The 15461-nt window shown below is 43.6% G+C and overlaps 1 protein-coding gene across 4 annotated transcripts in view; it reads left to right on the top strand.

Annotated features, from left to right (window-relative positions):
* HERC2 (HECT and RLD domain containing E3 ubiquitin protein ligase 2) overlaps positions 1 to 15461 on the top strand; it is a 1448528-nt gene that overhangs the window by 1126243 nt on the left and 306824 nt on the right. For all 4 annotated transcript variants that reach the window (XM_069204283.1, XM_069204284.1, XM_069204285.1 and 1 more), the window contains 3 exons: positions 9 to 167; positions 257 to 375; positions 14702 to 14827. In XM_069204283.1, coding sequence (XP_069060384.1) covers positions 9 to 167; positions 257 to 375; positions 14702 to 14827 — 404 coding nt within the window. The remainder of the gene's footprint in view (positions 1 to 8; positions 168 to 256; positions 376 to 14701; positions 14828 to 15461) is intronic.

Below are 15461 nucleotides of genomic sequence, written 5' to 3'. Positions count from 1 at the left end.
GTTCATAGGACCCAAAGATCTGCTTTCTGACCGCTGCATTCTCTCCTGCCCTTCAATGGATTTGGTGACTTGTCTGCTAGACTTCCGTCTGAATTTTGCTGCTAATAGAGGCATTGTTCCCCGCTTAGCTGCTTCATTAGCTGCTTGTGCTCAACTAAGTGCCCTAGGTAAGCCATAGATTGACACAGATTACCGTTTGAATTGGTAGGCAATGGCTAGCTTTGTGTGCATTTATTTTATTTGTATGACTTTTTAGCTGCTGGTCACAGAATGTGGGCACTACAGCGGCTTCGAAAGCTACTTACCACAGAGTTTGGGCAGTCCATTAACATTAATCGTTTGCTTGGAGATGTGGATGGGGAAACGCGTGTCCTGGTGAGTTGATCATCAATTCTTTTCTGTGATTTATTTTTGACTGTACCCTTTTCCCGGCTACACTTTAAAGACAGAAAAGTAAAAACACCCATTGAACATTCAACTGAAAATAATAGGGAAATATCATATTGTCCATTAAAATGTGTTGGCTATGTCAGACTGTATTTCATGAAAATTCCATTAAATTGAAAATTGCACCTTGCATGAGACTGCAAAGTAGACTTTAATAGCTTGACCCCATGTGAAGGATTGAAAAGACAAAGTAATCCTAGTTAGGTATGCACATTCTGTTTTGTGTGAAACCGCAAGAGATTCTGGTTAGGAACAATTTATATAGTCTTTGAGCCATTAGAGGTTTTTTTGCCTTTCGCCAACAACTCACAATTCAATAGCGAAATTAAAAGTCAGGCGCACCGAGTCTGTACCAAAGAAAAGATTCAGATTGGTGCTTCCTGGCTTAGGTGAAGCTTGATTTCATAGTTGAGTTAAAAACAGTTTATTAAAATGAATGGAGTACTTGTAAAGGGAAGCTAAATATAGGCTTTTTGTTTAGAAATTGAACCTATTGTTCTCAATGTTGTAGCAAAGCATTGAAACATGCCTCAATGTCCCCTGTTGTGGAGTTTGCTGGACAAACTCTGTTGGGAGTAGAATTTGCACTGCATGAAATCAGGACTTTTTGCTAAAGTCTGCCAAAAATTCAAGGCAATCCACCACAAAAAATGTGGTTAGGTAAAGGTTCCCTTCAGGAAATACACTATGGTCTAAAATGTGATAGATTGTTTGGATTAAATCTCTGTGAGCTGCAAGGGATTTTGCCCCACACTTTCCTTTGACTCCGACTACTTAGCATTTGTGTGGATAGCTTGTAGTTCTGCAGACCTGGGAAAAACGATTAAGATCTCTCTGCATTTCTGTGGGCTTAGTAAGGAGTGACTGGTCTGTAACGAGACTCTGTATACCTACCATCAACTCATGCGGTCCTATTTATTTATGTGGGCTTCCCAGTTTGATTCTGAGAAGTAAGTGACTACCACAATTATATAGTTTTAAAGTCTTCAGTATACTGTAATCTAGAGTTTAAAATATAAAAAGCATTAATGATGAGCAAAACATTAGTGCAGGCAAATATTAGCAATGTGAACATGAACTGAATCCCTAACTTTTTATTAAGGGGTCAGTAGGAACCTTCTTAATATTTTCCACAATCTGTAGAAGTTTACCAAAGCCCCATATCCAGTACCACTCTTTTTGGCTTGCCAAAGTGAAGCAGGTAATATCCAGCACAGTGTCCTTGGCATCCGATAACCTTCACAAGATGTGAAAGAAGTAACATAAAAAGAAGTGTTGAGTTTACACGTGTCCAAGTAGAATACAAGTTTAGGCAAAATATAAGCATATGCAAAACATTTCTAAGTGAAAGAAAATGTTGATGAAATTGGCGGTAAACATTAACAATGTTGAGTACATATGCATACTAATTATACAAGCATTTAAACCACAAAACACTTCGATAACATGAACATTAATTTCATAACTTAACAAATTACTGATTGTTAATTATATTTGCTATCTTGCTATGTGGCAGACATGTACCTCCATACCTCAGACACATCATTAGTGGAAATCCATCATAATGATTACAAGTCTTTGCTAGAAGTTTCTGCTCAAAGTGCTGTTTTACAGATGCTGTTGCTGCGATTGCATCATCTTCCTAACTGATTCTTACAGCCCACATTGAAAATCAGCTTACCTGGAAATGTTTTCCACTAAGGGGACATTGATTTTGCCTTGTTCTTTATAGAAAGCTTATTACCTCTGCTGGGTAAAATGCTGTGACAAATGTTGTTCCTCTGTCAGCCCTCAAGCAATGAGTCTTGGCCTATCTGTGTCTTTGCAGGCTGTCTACCTTGTGGCATTGTTGGTGATACCTTCTCAAGCTACCACTCCTAGCATATGAAGGATGTGGGGCCTTTGAAAAGCCACACACTCTCACCGACATTAGTGCACTAAACTAGAAGTCAGAGGCCACTTAGAAAACCTGTGTGTTATGGAAATGGAGTGTGTGCACTCGGATGAACTGGTTGTCTTGCGTTGAGTCCATGTAGAGAAAACTTCTGGGATTCATGTGGTAGTCTTTGGACTGAGTCCTCAATTTTGTCTCTGTTGGTTACCAGATCTTAAAAAAGCTTAGAAGATCTCATGTATCATAAGCATAATCATAATTTATTGTTGTTTTTAGCATAGCCATACAACAAGAACATACCTAGAGAATCTCCTTATTCATCTCATCAATTTCAACTGCAATACTGGGTTGTACATTTCAACTTCTTTTTTGATGTATTTATTTCCAATGCTTGAAGTTTTTTTATCTGTTCTATATTTTTCTTTTTTTGTGATCTAAAATGTTATAACTATTTTGCAAATATGATTAGATACCTTGAGCTATTTGTGGCACAAAAGGCTCACGTAGCCAAAAGTCAGAACGGTTGCTGGAAGAGCAGATTTCCAGTTTGCTACTCTGCCCTTCAGTCTGAAGTCAGCTCAACACACCTTTGAAAATGCATCTCAGTAGTCACAACCCATCTAAGACGTCCAAGAATATTGATCTATCCTTGCCTAGATAAGTAGCTAAGAAAAGCTTAAAGCCAGGTGTAGGAAGCTGGCTCTCTGCATCGTGCACTAAAAAGAAGTATACCTTGCAGAGAGTCCAGTGGAACCCCATTAGGTTGACAGGTGCAAAAGTAGATAACACTCTCTTTTGTGATAGTGTGGGTGAGCAGTTAGGTTTATCAAAGGGTAGTGCTAAGCATTTGTTGTACTCACAGAGACAATAAATGAGACAAACACTCAAAGAATAAATCTGAGACCAATTTAGAAAAAACAACACTTCTTTTTTTAAAAATCTTTCAAAACCAAAAATCTTTGCAGAAGAGTAAGTACTGATTTTGTGTTTAAAAGTTACAGGTAAGTAAAGAGTTCAAACCTGTGCGCCTTTACGCACAATGCAATCCTATGGAGAGAAATGTCAAAAATGCATAAAGATAAGTACAGTCGGTTTTGGGGGTTCATCTTCTGGGCTTAGAGATGTAGGGGTCCAAAGTACAACCGCCAGTTCATCAGGAGCTTCCCAGATTCCACCGAGAGCAGGAAGCTGGTTTGGTTGTAGCTGGGCACGCTACAAAGAAAAGGGATTGGGGGGGGGGGGCACCTAAAAACAGGGTGCACGGGGACTTGGGGACAAGTCTGAGAGCTCCCAAACTGGGGCTTGGTCCGCAAGGGGGCATAATGGGTCTTTCGGGACCCAGGCCGATCAGCTCAGGTGCAGAGTAGATAGGGCGGCTGGGCTCTGTGCACAAAAGGGATCCTCGCGGTCAGGGTCAACCAGCTGGCAGGGGTGGCAAAATCAGGGCATCACAAGGTGAGTATGTGTTTGCTGACGTCCTGGTACAGTGAGAATCTTGACTGGACTCTCACTGTTGATGCTTTGTGCAGTTTGTCCAGTACCCCGGGGATTGGTGCTGCACGGCTCCGGTGGGTCCTTCTGTCGTCACACTTGGTAGGTGGACAATCCTGGTCCTCCAGAGCATGGATATCTTAGAAGTGGGACTGCCATGAGATGGACACACCTCCTCATCTTACTAATTTTCCTGCCTGCCTTGCTGCCAAAAAGTGGGGTCAGGACAGGGGGTTGGTCGTCCCTGCCAACTTGGGTTGCATTACAAAGGTGGGTTGGCCTTTGAAGCTTCCCTCCCTGGAATATTCATCCTGCCTGGAAGAGATATGTCCTCTGCCCAGAGCAGGCTTTTGTTCCTGGCCCCCGAGGGCACTGGATCTCACCTCAGAAGGTCAGAAATCTGTCTAGGGTGGCTGTACTGGTTTTGACCAGTCAGTTAACACACTGGAAGTTGGGTATGTTTTCAGGAGTTACCTCTAAGGTGCCTTCTGGGTGCATGTATTAATAAATCCATCACTGGATTCAGTGAGGGTTTATTAATACGAGATGTTTGATACCAAACATCCCTAGTTTCTTTGAAAGTTAGTGTGTCTAAGAATTGACAGAAACATAGTAGGGGGCAGATATGTCTTTGTATATGATATATTACACCCTGCCTTAGGGCTGTATGCCTTCTGAAGGAGTGACTTAAAAATATCATATGCAGTGGTGGGTGACATGGCACACAGGGATGTGTAACAGGTCGAGTTTTCAGTTTTGTCTGCACAAGTCACGCTGCCTGCAATTATAGCACTGTGTGTGTTTGGTGCAAGGTCTCTGTGGGTGGCACAATTTGTGCTGCAGCCCTTAGGGCCCATCTTTAGTACCCCAGGCCCTAGGTACAAGGAGTACCATTTACTAGGGCTCACAGTGGGTGCTAAAGGTGGTGCCAATTGAGAGAATCATCTGTACTATTTTAGGGAAAGAGGTCTGACACTGGGGACCTGGTTAGCAGGAACCCAGTGCACATTCAGTCAAAATCACATCAGACCCCAGGCAAAAGGTGCAGGCTAACAATGGAAAATAGGGTGCTTTCCTACACCAGGACAAGGTGCAGCAGAATCTAAACAACACAGAATTGTTGCTTCTACAACTAGGTCTGCCAATCAGTCTACAAAATTAAAACTTTGCACCAGAGCAAGTGATTTTATACCTGAGAGTAGTGCTAGACTCAACCTTAGGAAGAGTGTCTCCTTCAGAGGAGAATCTGTCTTCAGTTGGAGAGAAGTGTCATCTGTGCTCAATGAAAAGCAGTCAGTCAGTGAGGCATATCTCTTTTCTCCTGGGTTCAATGGCTTCTTGCACTTTCACTGGCCCAAATGCAAGGTTCCATAGGAGATTTCTCCGCATATTTAGAGGACAAATTGCTCCAGAAATCTAACCACTGGAACAACAGACTTTATTTCATGATAGAAGCAAAACAGTTCCTATCATGGTGGTGCAAGGTAGAGAACCTGAGTCAAGAAGATATGCTTCTGTCAGAGTCTCAGCTCCAGACAGTTGTGACAGGTACCTCAATATTATGATGGGGAGCACATCTGGGAATGTTGGCAGTACAAATTCAGTGGGCAGAGAAAGAAGCCTCACATCATATTTGTCAACTAATAAAATAGCTACTCTTATTATAGCCCGGTTAATTGGGCAATGCTCATTTGATTCCCTGGTCAACTGCATTGTTTTGCTTTTGCTCCAATTCTGTTCATTTCTGCAGTTATCCTCAAACTCCAGCAACAATGATCCTCATTGCTCTAGACTAGACCAGGCAAAGTGGTATCCAGACTTTCTACATACGTCAAAGTACAATATATATATAGAACTTGAGGCCTATATGCACGTAACAAGTCAAACACTTCAAAATTTTAGATTTAAAGTAATTCCTATTGTACTGAAGAAACTTGTAGTCATTCATGGTTGAGTGTTTCGTGCAGTGTGTTATTAACTTTCTTTTTCAATACTTATTTGTTCAAATATATATTTTTTAATAATATGTTGATATCTTTTTATTGTATTTATAACAAAGCCATTAAACATTACAGGAATTAGACAAAATAAAATTGAAAAAACATCTGTTGCAGACCTAAATAGCATACACAGTACAAGTCTCTACCCTGCTCCAAAATAGAATCAGACACTTGGGTAAGGCCTCTTGCCTATTTATATTCAGTCCCAAGATTAAATACAGTACATTAAATCCATTACTATCCATGAGTCATTTGCTCTGTCCCATGCACCACATATTTTTTAAATATTTTTGTGGACACTCTTGTGCTTTATAAACTGTTTTCTCTGCCAGTGCACAGATGTCCCTGTCACTTTGCCATTCGTCCCACTGTAGGGGGACCTTTACTCCTCCAGTGCTTGGTGGTTTGCACCTGGTCACTGTAAGGCCTATGCCCACCAGAGGTTTAGAACTGATAGCACCATCCCATACATTCTTCACCCCCTGAAGTACTACTTTGGGATCTAATACAATATAGCAGCCCACTCCCAATACTATCTTGTCATGGATCTGCTGCCAGTAGACTACTGTACTTGGGCAGTCCCATAGAACTTTCAGAAACATCCCATTTGAATCATTGCAGTGTGGACTAATGATGTGTAACTCTGTAGATTCTCCCTTATGTTCCATTGTTACCTTGCTCTGAAGGGGATTAAAGCCAGGCACCACTTGCAATTGCTCTTTGTAAGGGTCTAGAGCATGTCTAAGCTGCAAATATCTTAATTATATGTATATTTGTTTACAATGGAGTGCAAAGCCATTGGTCAGTTGGTCAAATAGCCTAATGTGGTCAACTGCCCATACATCTCCCAGCATGCCAGTAAGATGCCATAAACAGAAAAACATAAGAAAAACTACGTGAGGAAGACTTGTGCCATCGCAGAGTGGTTTTTGGGCAGTGAGCTTACCACATCATTTGATACTTCTCAGTGTGTTATTACAGCTTAGCAACAGGGCCCTGACAATGGATGGCAGAGCATGATGAATAGGTGTTCCATACAGCATATTGTGTAACCCATGTCGGTGCAGCAAGTCTAACTCCAGGCTAATTCCAGAACCTGATCCCTCTCAGAAAATCCAGTCATTAATGTATACTAATTGTGAGGCCTAGTGATACTTTATGATGTCTGGTTTGCCAAGTCTGCCCTCATACATAGGCTGCATACTGTACAAATAGTTTTGAACATTAAATGGATGACAGTTATTTTTGTTATTTATGTTGAGTCTTAAATGAAAGAGGACTCGCTGATAAGTTACATTTACAGTTGTTTGTGTGTTATTTATATTGCGTCTTAAATGAGGGAGGCCTCTCTAATAAGTTATATTTTTCCTCGCACAGTTTTAATACTCAAGATATCTTCTGCTGCTGCTGTGCAGCATGTTCACTACACCCTGGCAGTTCTTTTCATCTGTTCCTGAGTGCATGGAGGCATTTCCATCACACGTTCCTCTTGCTTGACGCATCTGTATTGTTCATATTTAGTAGCTGGCTGATTTTGTCCATTTATTTCCCAATGAAATGATTCAGTGGGTTACTTCATTCACAAACAGTTGTTTGCATGAAGGAATTTTGAATAGTTAATCCAAGGAAGAATTTGTGTACATATGTAGTACCCAGCAATGGAAGCTCTGTTGTTGGGATGAAGATTAGCAGTGGGTTATAGTCAAATAGTGATGCATGAAGTACTTTTCTAGACTTTATGAATGACGTTGATGAAGACAGGCTTCTGTAATACAGGGAGTGCAGAATTATTAGGCAAGTTGTATTTTTGAGGATTAATTTTATTATTGAACAACAACCATGTTCTCAATGAACCCAAAAAACTCATTAATATCAAAGCTGAATATTTTTGGAAGTAGTTTTTAGTTTGTTTTTAGTTTTAGCTATGTTAGGGGGATATCTGTGTGTGCAGGTGACTATTACTGTGCATAATTATTAGGCAACTTAACAAAAAACAAATATATACCCATTTCAATTATTTATTATTACCAGTGAAACCAATATAACATCTCAACATTCACAAATATACATTTCTGACATTCAAAAACAAAACAAAAACAAATCAGTGACCAATATAGCCACCTTTCTTTGCAAGGACACTCAAAAGCCTGCCATCCATGGATTCTGTCAGTGTTTTGATCTGTTCACCATCAACATTGCGTGCAGCAGCAACCACAGCCTCCCAGACACTGTTCAGAGAGGTGTACTGTTTTCCCTCCTTGTAAATCTCACATTTGATGATGGACCACAGGTTCTCAATGGGGTTCAGATCAGGTGAACAAGGAGGCCATGTCATTAGATTTCCTTCTTTTATACCCTTTCTTGCCAGCCACGCTGTGGAGTACTTGGACGCGTGTGATGGAGCATTGTCCTGCATGAAAATCATGTTTTTCTTGAAGGATGCAGACTTCTTCCTGTACCACTGCTTGAAGAAGGTGTCTTCCAGGAACTGGCAGTAGGACTGGGAGTTGAGCTTGACTCCATCCTCAACCCGAAAAGGCCCCACAAGCTCATCTTTGATGATACCAGCCCAAACCAGTACTCCACCTCCACCTTGCTGGTGTCTGAGTCGGACTGGAGCTCTCTGCCCTTTACCAATCCAGCCACGGGCCCATCCATCTGGCCCATCAAGACTCACTCTCATTTCATCAGTCCATAAAACCTTAGAAAAATCAGTCTTGAGATATTTCTTGGCCCAGTCTTGACGTTTCAGCTTGTGTGTCTTGTTCAGTGGTGGTCGTCTTTCAGCCTTTCTTACCTTGGCCATGTCTCTGAGTATTGCACACCTTGTGCTTTTGGGCACTCCAGTGATGTTGCAGCTCTGAAATATGGCCAAACTGGTGGCAAGTGGCATCGTGGCAGCTGCACGCTTGACTTTTCTCAGTTCATGGGCAGTTATTTTGCGCCTTGGTTTTTCCACACGCTTCTTGCGACCCTGTTGACTATTTTGAATGAAACGCTTGATTGTTCGATGATCACGCTTCAGAAGCTTTGCAATTTTAAGAGTGCTGCATCCCTCTGCAAGATATCTCACTATTTTTGACTTTTCTGAGCCTGTCAAGTCCTTCTTTTGACCCATTTTGCCAAAGGAAAGGAAGTTGCCTAATAATTATGCACACCTGATATAGGGTGTTGATGTCATTAGACCACACCCCTTCTCATTACAGAGATGCACATCACCTAATATGCTTAATTGGTAGTAGGCTTTCGAGCCTATACAGCTTGGAGTAAGACAACATGCATAAAGAGGATGATGTGGTCAAAATACTCATTTGCCTAATAATTCTGCACTCCCTGTAGTTCGATTTATTTGAATTTTTTGTCAATACTGCAGAAAGGAGTTGAAGTCTTCCAGACATGTTAGACTTTCAGTCATTGAGTAGAATTGATTTTGAGATCGATATACATTTTTTATTGGGATGCAAATGTCTTTGATTATTTGTGAAAAGCTGTGACGCTTTACCTGATATACCCCATCACCTTACCCTATGACTCATTTTCATATGATACATTTTATTTTATATAATGTTTAAGTATTATGCTGCTATGTTTTTTTTGTTATGACAGACAGTTTAAAACTGTTTCTATTCCATTGCTACATATCTTAATAGGTATTAGGGTGTTTATTTTACAAGTTCTTTTCTTTATTTTGGCTGTCAGTCTCACAATGGAGTCTGGATGTCGTCATAGGATACAATCCCCTTTTTACACCCTTTGCCCAGTGTGCTTGGAACACTACACTAAGTGTCAGGTTTTGCTTGCTGTTTCTTCAGTGTTGGTGGGTTGTTGAGATTCAGATTTTTCCGTTGATTACTCCTGCACGTGTGTTTATCAGAATAGTACTGCATTTAGAGTCCAACTTCATTTTGTTCCCAATGTGCTTTTGGTTGCTCCCGCCCTCAAATTTTCGGTAGGGCAGCATGTTTACAATCCTGGTTATTATTGTTATCTGCTGTGCACTACGTTGTTTAATGAAAACAAACCAAGCCCTCCATCCCCAGAATGCATCAGATTGTAAAATAAATCAGGACACAATTTAGGTCCAGCTGACATAAATTGAGATGGTAATCTTGCCCCATGCGGGTTATACCATATTCAGCCTGTAACGTTTCATGCTTGCATTAAGAAGTGTAAAGCTTCACAAGCTAAAATGAAATGTATCTTGCACTCCTATACTGCAAAAAATAATTAAACTGATATTTTAATAGCCACATTGCGTTGCTTTTCACCAGAAGTCTACTCAAATTGCTGCCTATAAGGATTTCTTCTATGTGTTTTTTGGAACTTTTTATTGTCTACTGCTAAGAGTTTGCAAATCTTCTTGCTCCTAATGGGCTCAAGATTTAGTCTACTAAAACTAAAGTACAAGTTACTTACCTTTGGTAACGAAATATCTGGTAGAGACATATTCTAGTTTCAGATTCCTTACCTTAGAATTTTCCCCAAGGCATCAGACTGCATCCGGAGATTTTTTCTTCGAGCAATACCCTTGCGTGTCGGTAGGTCGCATTGGTCGACTCTGTGGGCGTCGTTGACATCGAAGTCACTGTGATGACTTCACGAGTAGTACGTAGACGCCACCTCAGCGCAGTGACGTCAGTTCCTTTTAACAACTTTCCACGCCAAAGCGCAGAGCCGCTAAGAACACTGACATTGGTGCACCAGAGCTAAGTACCTGAATGGGGATTCCCGGTCCCTAAAAATCAGTTCACAAGCGGGGAGGATGGGTGGGCCGGTAAGGAATCTGCAACTAGAATATGTCTCTAACAGATATTTTGTTACCAATGGTAAGTAACTTGTACATCTGATAGAGACTTCTAGTTGCAGATTCCTTACCTTAGAATAGGTACCCAAGCAATGCAATCTTCGGAGATGGGCTGCGAATCACGATCATACTAGAAAGTCCTGCAGGACCGAACGACCAAAGTAGCCGTCCCGACGGACCTGACTGTCCAGGCAGTAATGTTTAGCAAACGTGTGCAGGGATGCCCACGCAGCTGCCTGGCAGATATCCAAGACAGGAACTCTGCGTGCTAACGTAGTGGAAGCAGCAGTTGCTCTGGTGGAATGAGCACGCAAGCCCTCGTGGGGTTGCTTCTTTGCCAAAGCATAGCACATCTTGATCCAAAGAAGTACCCATTTAGAGATGGTACGTTTTTGTACCTTCCCTTTCTTCGCACCCAAATATCCAACAAAGTTGATCCTCCACCCGGAAATCTTTAGTATGATTGAGATAGAACTCCAACGCTTTTTTTGGGTCCAGGCGGTGGAGTCTCACCTCCTCATGAGAAGGATGTGGGGGGGTGTAAATAGTAGGGAAGGTGATGGACTGGTCTACTTGAAAAGGCGTAACAACCTTGGGAAGGAAGGGAGCCTTAGTGCGCAACACCGCTTTGTCATGGTGCACAGACAAGTATGGGGGCTTTGCAGAAAAAGCTTGAAGCTCACTTACTCTGCGAGCAAAGGTGATGGCAACAAGAAAGACAGTCTTGAAAGTGAGGAGCCGTAAAGGGCAATTGTGCATCGGCTCAAAGGGAGTACACATTAAGTAAGTAAGGACAAGATTGAGGTCCCACTGCGGCATGATAAATGGAGTGGGAAGAAATAAATGGGTGAGACCCTTAAGGAATCGACTAACAGTAGGAGACTTGAAGAGTGAAGGCTGATCAGGCACCTAACAAAGGCTGAAATAGCTGATAAATAACATTTAAGGGTGCTCAAAGCAGAGCCCTGCTGGGCTAAAGAAAGAATGAACAAAAGAACCTTAGAAAGAGGAGCAGAGAGGGGATCAGCAGATTTGATGGTACACCATGCCATAAATGTATGCCAACAACAGGCGTATACCATTTGTGTGGAGGGATGCCTGGCTGCCAAGATAAAGTCACAGATTTTGGGTGGAAGGTAAAAAGCCGTCAACTGCTGCCGCTCAATCACCATACATGAAGGCTGAGATTGGACAGGTTGGGGTGGAGAACCGTCCACTGCTGCTGCGACAGAAGATCCTCCTGAAGAGGCAGTCTGAGTGGAGGATCGGTGGCCATGTCAAGAGCTCTGGATACCATACTCTCCGTGCCCAGTCCGGAGCCACCAAGATAACTTTGGCCCAGTTGTGCCTGATCTTCTTGAGAACTCTGGGCAGAAGTGGTATAGGCGGAAAGGAGGCTGGAGTTCCACTCGAGAAGAAAAGCGTCTCTGAGCGAGTGACCCCTTGGAAACTCCAACGCGCAAAGCAGCTGACATTTCACGGTCTTTGCGGAGGTGAACATATCTAACCAAAGCTCTCCCCATTGTTTAAAGAGACCTTGTGCCACCTCCGGATGGAGACGCCGTCTGTGATCGGCTACGCATCGGTAGCTGAGTTTGTCTGCTCTGGCGTTCAGAGAGCCTGCTAGATGTTAAACACAAGGTTAATGTCCTGATGTTCCAGCCATTTCCAGAGGTGTTTCTGCCTCTTGACAAAGGGTCCAGGATCCTACTCCGCCCTATTTGTTGCAGTACCACATGGCAGTAGTGTTGTCCATGAACACTTCCACTACTTACGCCACCAGAGGCCTCTAATCTCCGCCTCTTCCATGTGGCTGCTCCAAACCAGAAGTGATGCATCTGTCACTATGGATAGATCTGGCTGGGGAAGGGAAAGGGATCTGCAGTGGACCCAATGCGGATTCGAAAGCCACCACTGCAGGTCTTTTGTAATCCCCATCGAAGATCTGGACCATGTTGGAGAGATTTCCCTATTGCTGAGCACATTGGAACTTCAAGTCCCACTGCAAAGCCCGCAGATGCCATCTGACATGTCTCTCTAGCAGGATGCAGGAGGCCATAAGGTCCATCAGCCTCAGAGCGGGTCTCAGCAAAACCCAAGACAGAGGCTAAAAGATCGGAATCTTAGCCTGAATATCTTGGACTAGCTTTTCGGAAGGATAAGACCGAACCTTCGCTGTGTCCAGAACAGCACCGATGAATGGGAGCGTCTGAGAGGGAGTCAGGTGTGACTTGAGCACATTTATAATGAACCCCAGCATGTGCAGGAGGCTCACTGTAGTCTGAAGGTGGGAGACGTCTTTCTAGGGTGAGTCTGCCTTCAACAGCCAGTCGAAACCCCTAACCTGCGCAGATGAGCCGCAACCACCGCCATTACTTTCAGCACACCTGAGGGGCGCTGGTAAAGCCGAAGGAGAGCACAGTAAACTGAAAGTGCTTGTGACCTACCACGAATCGTAGGGAACGTCTGTGGGCAGGCAGGATGGGAATGTGGAAATAAGCATCCTGCAAGTCCAACGCTACCGTCCAGTCTCCTGGGTCCAAGGCAGACAAGACCTGAGCCAGGGTGAGCTTTTTGAATTTCTCCTTCTTGAGCACCAGAAAGTAGTGGGAATAACCACCACGACTTATTTCTGGCGCAGGGACCTTTTCTGTGGCTCCCTTGGCCAACAGAGCTGCGACTTCCTGGCGTAGAAGTGCCAAATGATCCTCCGAAAGATGTTTGACTTATGAAGGCATGGCTGGTGGGGCAGATTTGAAGGGGAGGGAGTAGCCCCTTCGAACTATCTGCAAAACCCACCCGTCCGTAGTGATGGATTCCCAGTGGGGCAGGTGATGGTGAATCCTGCCGACCAACTGGATCAGAGTAGGGGACGGACTAGGAAAGTTTGGAGGCTGCAGTTGGGGTAGACTGGGCAGACCTCTGGTTCCCTGTCCCACGCCCATGTGGGATTCCGCATCCCAGGCCACGCAGCAGCTGAACTGCATGGGAGGCACAGTGGCTGGGATGGGGGTGTGACAGGGAGCCCCTTCCCTGGCCACAAAAGGGGCGAAAGGCAGACTGTTAGGGTCGAGGGACAGTGGAAAGGCCAAGGGACCGAGCTGTGGCCCGGGAGCCCTTGAATCTCTCCAAAGCTGAGTCCGTCTTGTCTCCAAAAAGACGGGAGCCATCAAAGGTCATGTCCATAAGAGACTTTTGGACATCCCCAGAAAAACCAGAAGTACGCAACCAGGCGTGGCGCATCAAGGCCACCGTCGTCGCAACCAATCTGCCTAGAGAGTCGGATGTGTCCAGCCCACATCTGATCGTGAACTTTGCTGCATCGGTGACAACTTGGGAGATGATGGCACGGGCCTCCTCCGGTATCTGCAGCAGAATGTGCGCGACCGTATCTCACAGAGAGTGGGTGTAGTGGCCCAAAAGGCATGCGGTGTTCACGGACCGCAGCGCAAGAATGGAGGAAGAAAACATCTTCTTCCCAAATTGTTCTAGCCTTTTTGATTCCCTATCCGGGGGTGTGGAAGGGAATGCATCTAAGGAAGAGGAAGCCTGGATGAAAGTCTCTCAGGCGTGGGGTGTTGGGACAGGAATTTACGGTCATTCGGAGTGGGCCTATAGCGGTGTTCGATAGTCCTATTCACAGGAGCCCCTGTGTTGGGTTTCGACCTAGTACCCAAAAATATATTGGTGAGGGCTTCATTGAATGGTAGAAAGGGGCTCAGCTGTGGAAGCCCCTGGCTTAGAGCACCTCCGTCAGGAGATTTGACCTGACCTGAACAGTAGGCGGCAACTCAAGGCCAAGTACTTCAGCTATCCTTCTGACCACCATAAAATATGTTGCTCCCTCCATCATAGCCACGGTAGGAAGAGACAGCATGCTGTGCTGATGTTTGTTGGTAAGTAGCTTCTGCATTTTGTGCTTTGTTTTTTCACCAAGCATGTTAGGGTTAAATGCTATCTCTAAAGTTTTAATCATTCTTATTGTGCAGTCATGGGGCACAGTATTGAACATTACCATATGTTTCTGCAAGGTACATTAAATGACTATTCTGTGTTTTCTAACAGAGCTTTACGGGCAGTGCTTTAGCTGCATTGGTCAAAGGCCTTCCAGAAGCTTTGCAGCGGCAGTTTGAATATGAAGACCCTATTGCAAGAGGTGGCAAACAGCTTCTTCACAGTCCTTTTTTTAAGGTGAGCCACTAAAGATTTTTGTGAATACGTTCAAAGCAATTTCTGTGAAGGATCTGACCCCCCGTGACTTTAATATAAAATATAATGATCACGTTGGGCTTTGGTAACATCGTCCTTGCAGCGTTCTGCACTTTTCCTTCTTGCCACTGACTCTGGTCTTTGTGCCACAGCCAGACTTACCTCGTCACAAAGGAAATTTGATTGCATCACTACAGCGTTCATTGGCTTACACTGTCTCTCTTTTGAGGCTAGAATACCATTTAATTTGGCATGTCTAGCTTACAAAACAATCCATTACAAGTCTCCACCCTTCCTTTCTAACCTTCTCAAATTATCAGGTTGGTATTAGGGGGTCACAGAAGCAAAAAACAGTCTTCTTGAAACCTTAGCTTCAAAACTGCTCACACACACCATCAACCCTTTTCAAGAGGCACTATTTCTAAATGGAACTTGCATTATTCTCCACTGCCCAAAGGAGGAAGCAAGTGCCACCCTTCTTGGTTTCCACTGTTATCCACTACTCATAAAACAGAGTTTGTGGCACCTTCCCCGTTTCCTTCTTCATGCTTACCTTTTCTATTGTGACTCTAATCCAATGTGCTAGCAGTTATGTACTTCACAGGCCACGGGCGAG

This window comes from Pleurodeles waltl, chromosome 8, assembly GCF_031143425.1.
Source record: "Pleurodeles waltl isolate 20211129_DDA chromosome 8, aPleWal1.hap1.20221129, whole genome shotgun sequence".
Taxonomy (NCBI): domain Eukaryota; kingdom Metazoa; phylum Chordata; class Amphibia; order Caudata; family Salamandridae; genus Pleurodeles; species Pleurodeles waltl.
The sequence above is the reverse complement of the archived record's forward strand: the minus strand, read 5'-3'. Positions and strand labels throughout refer to the sequence as shown.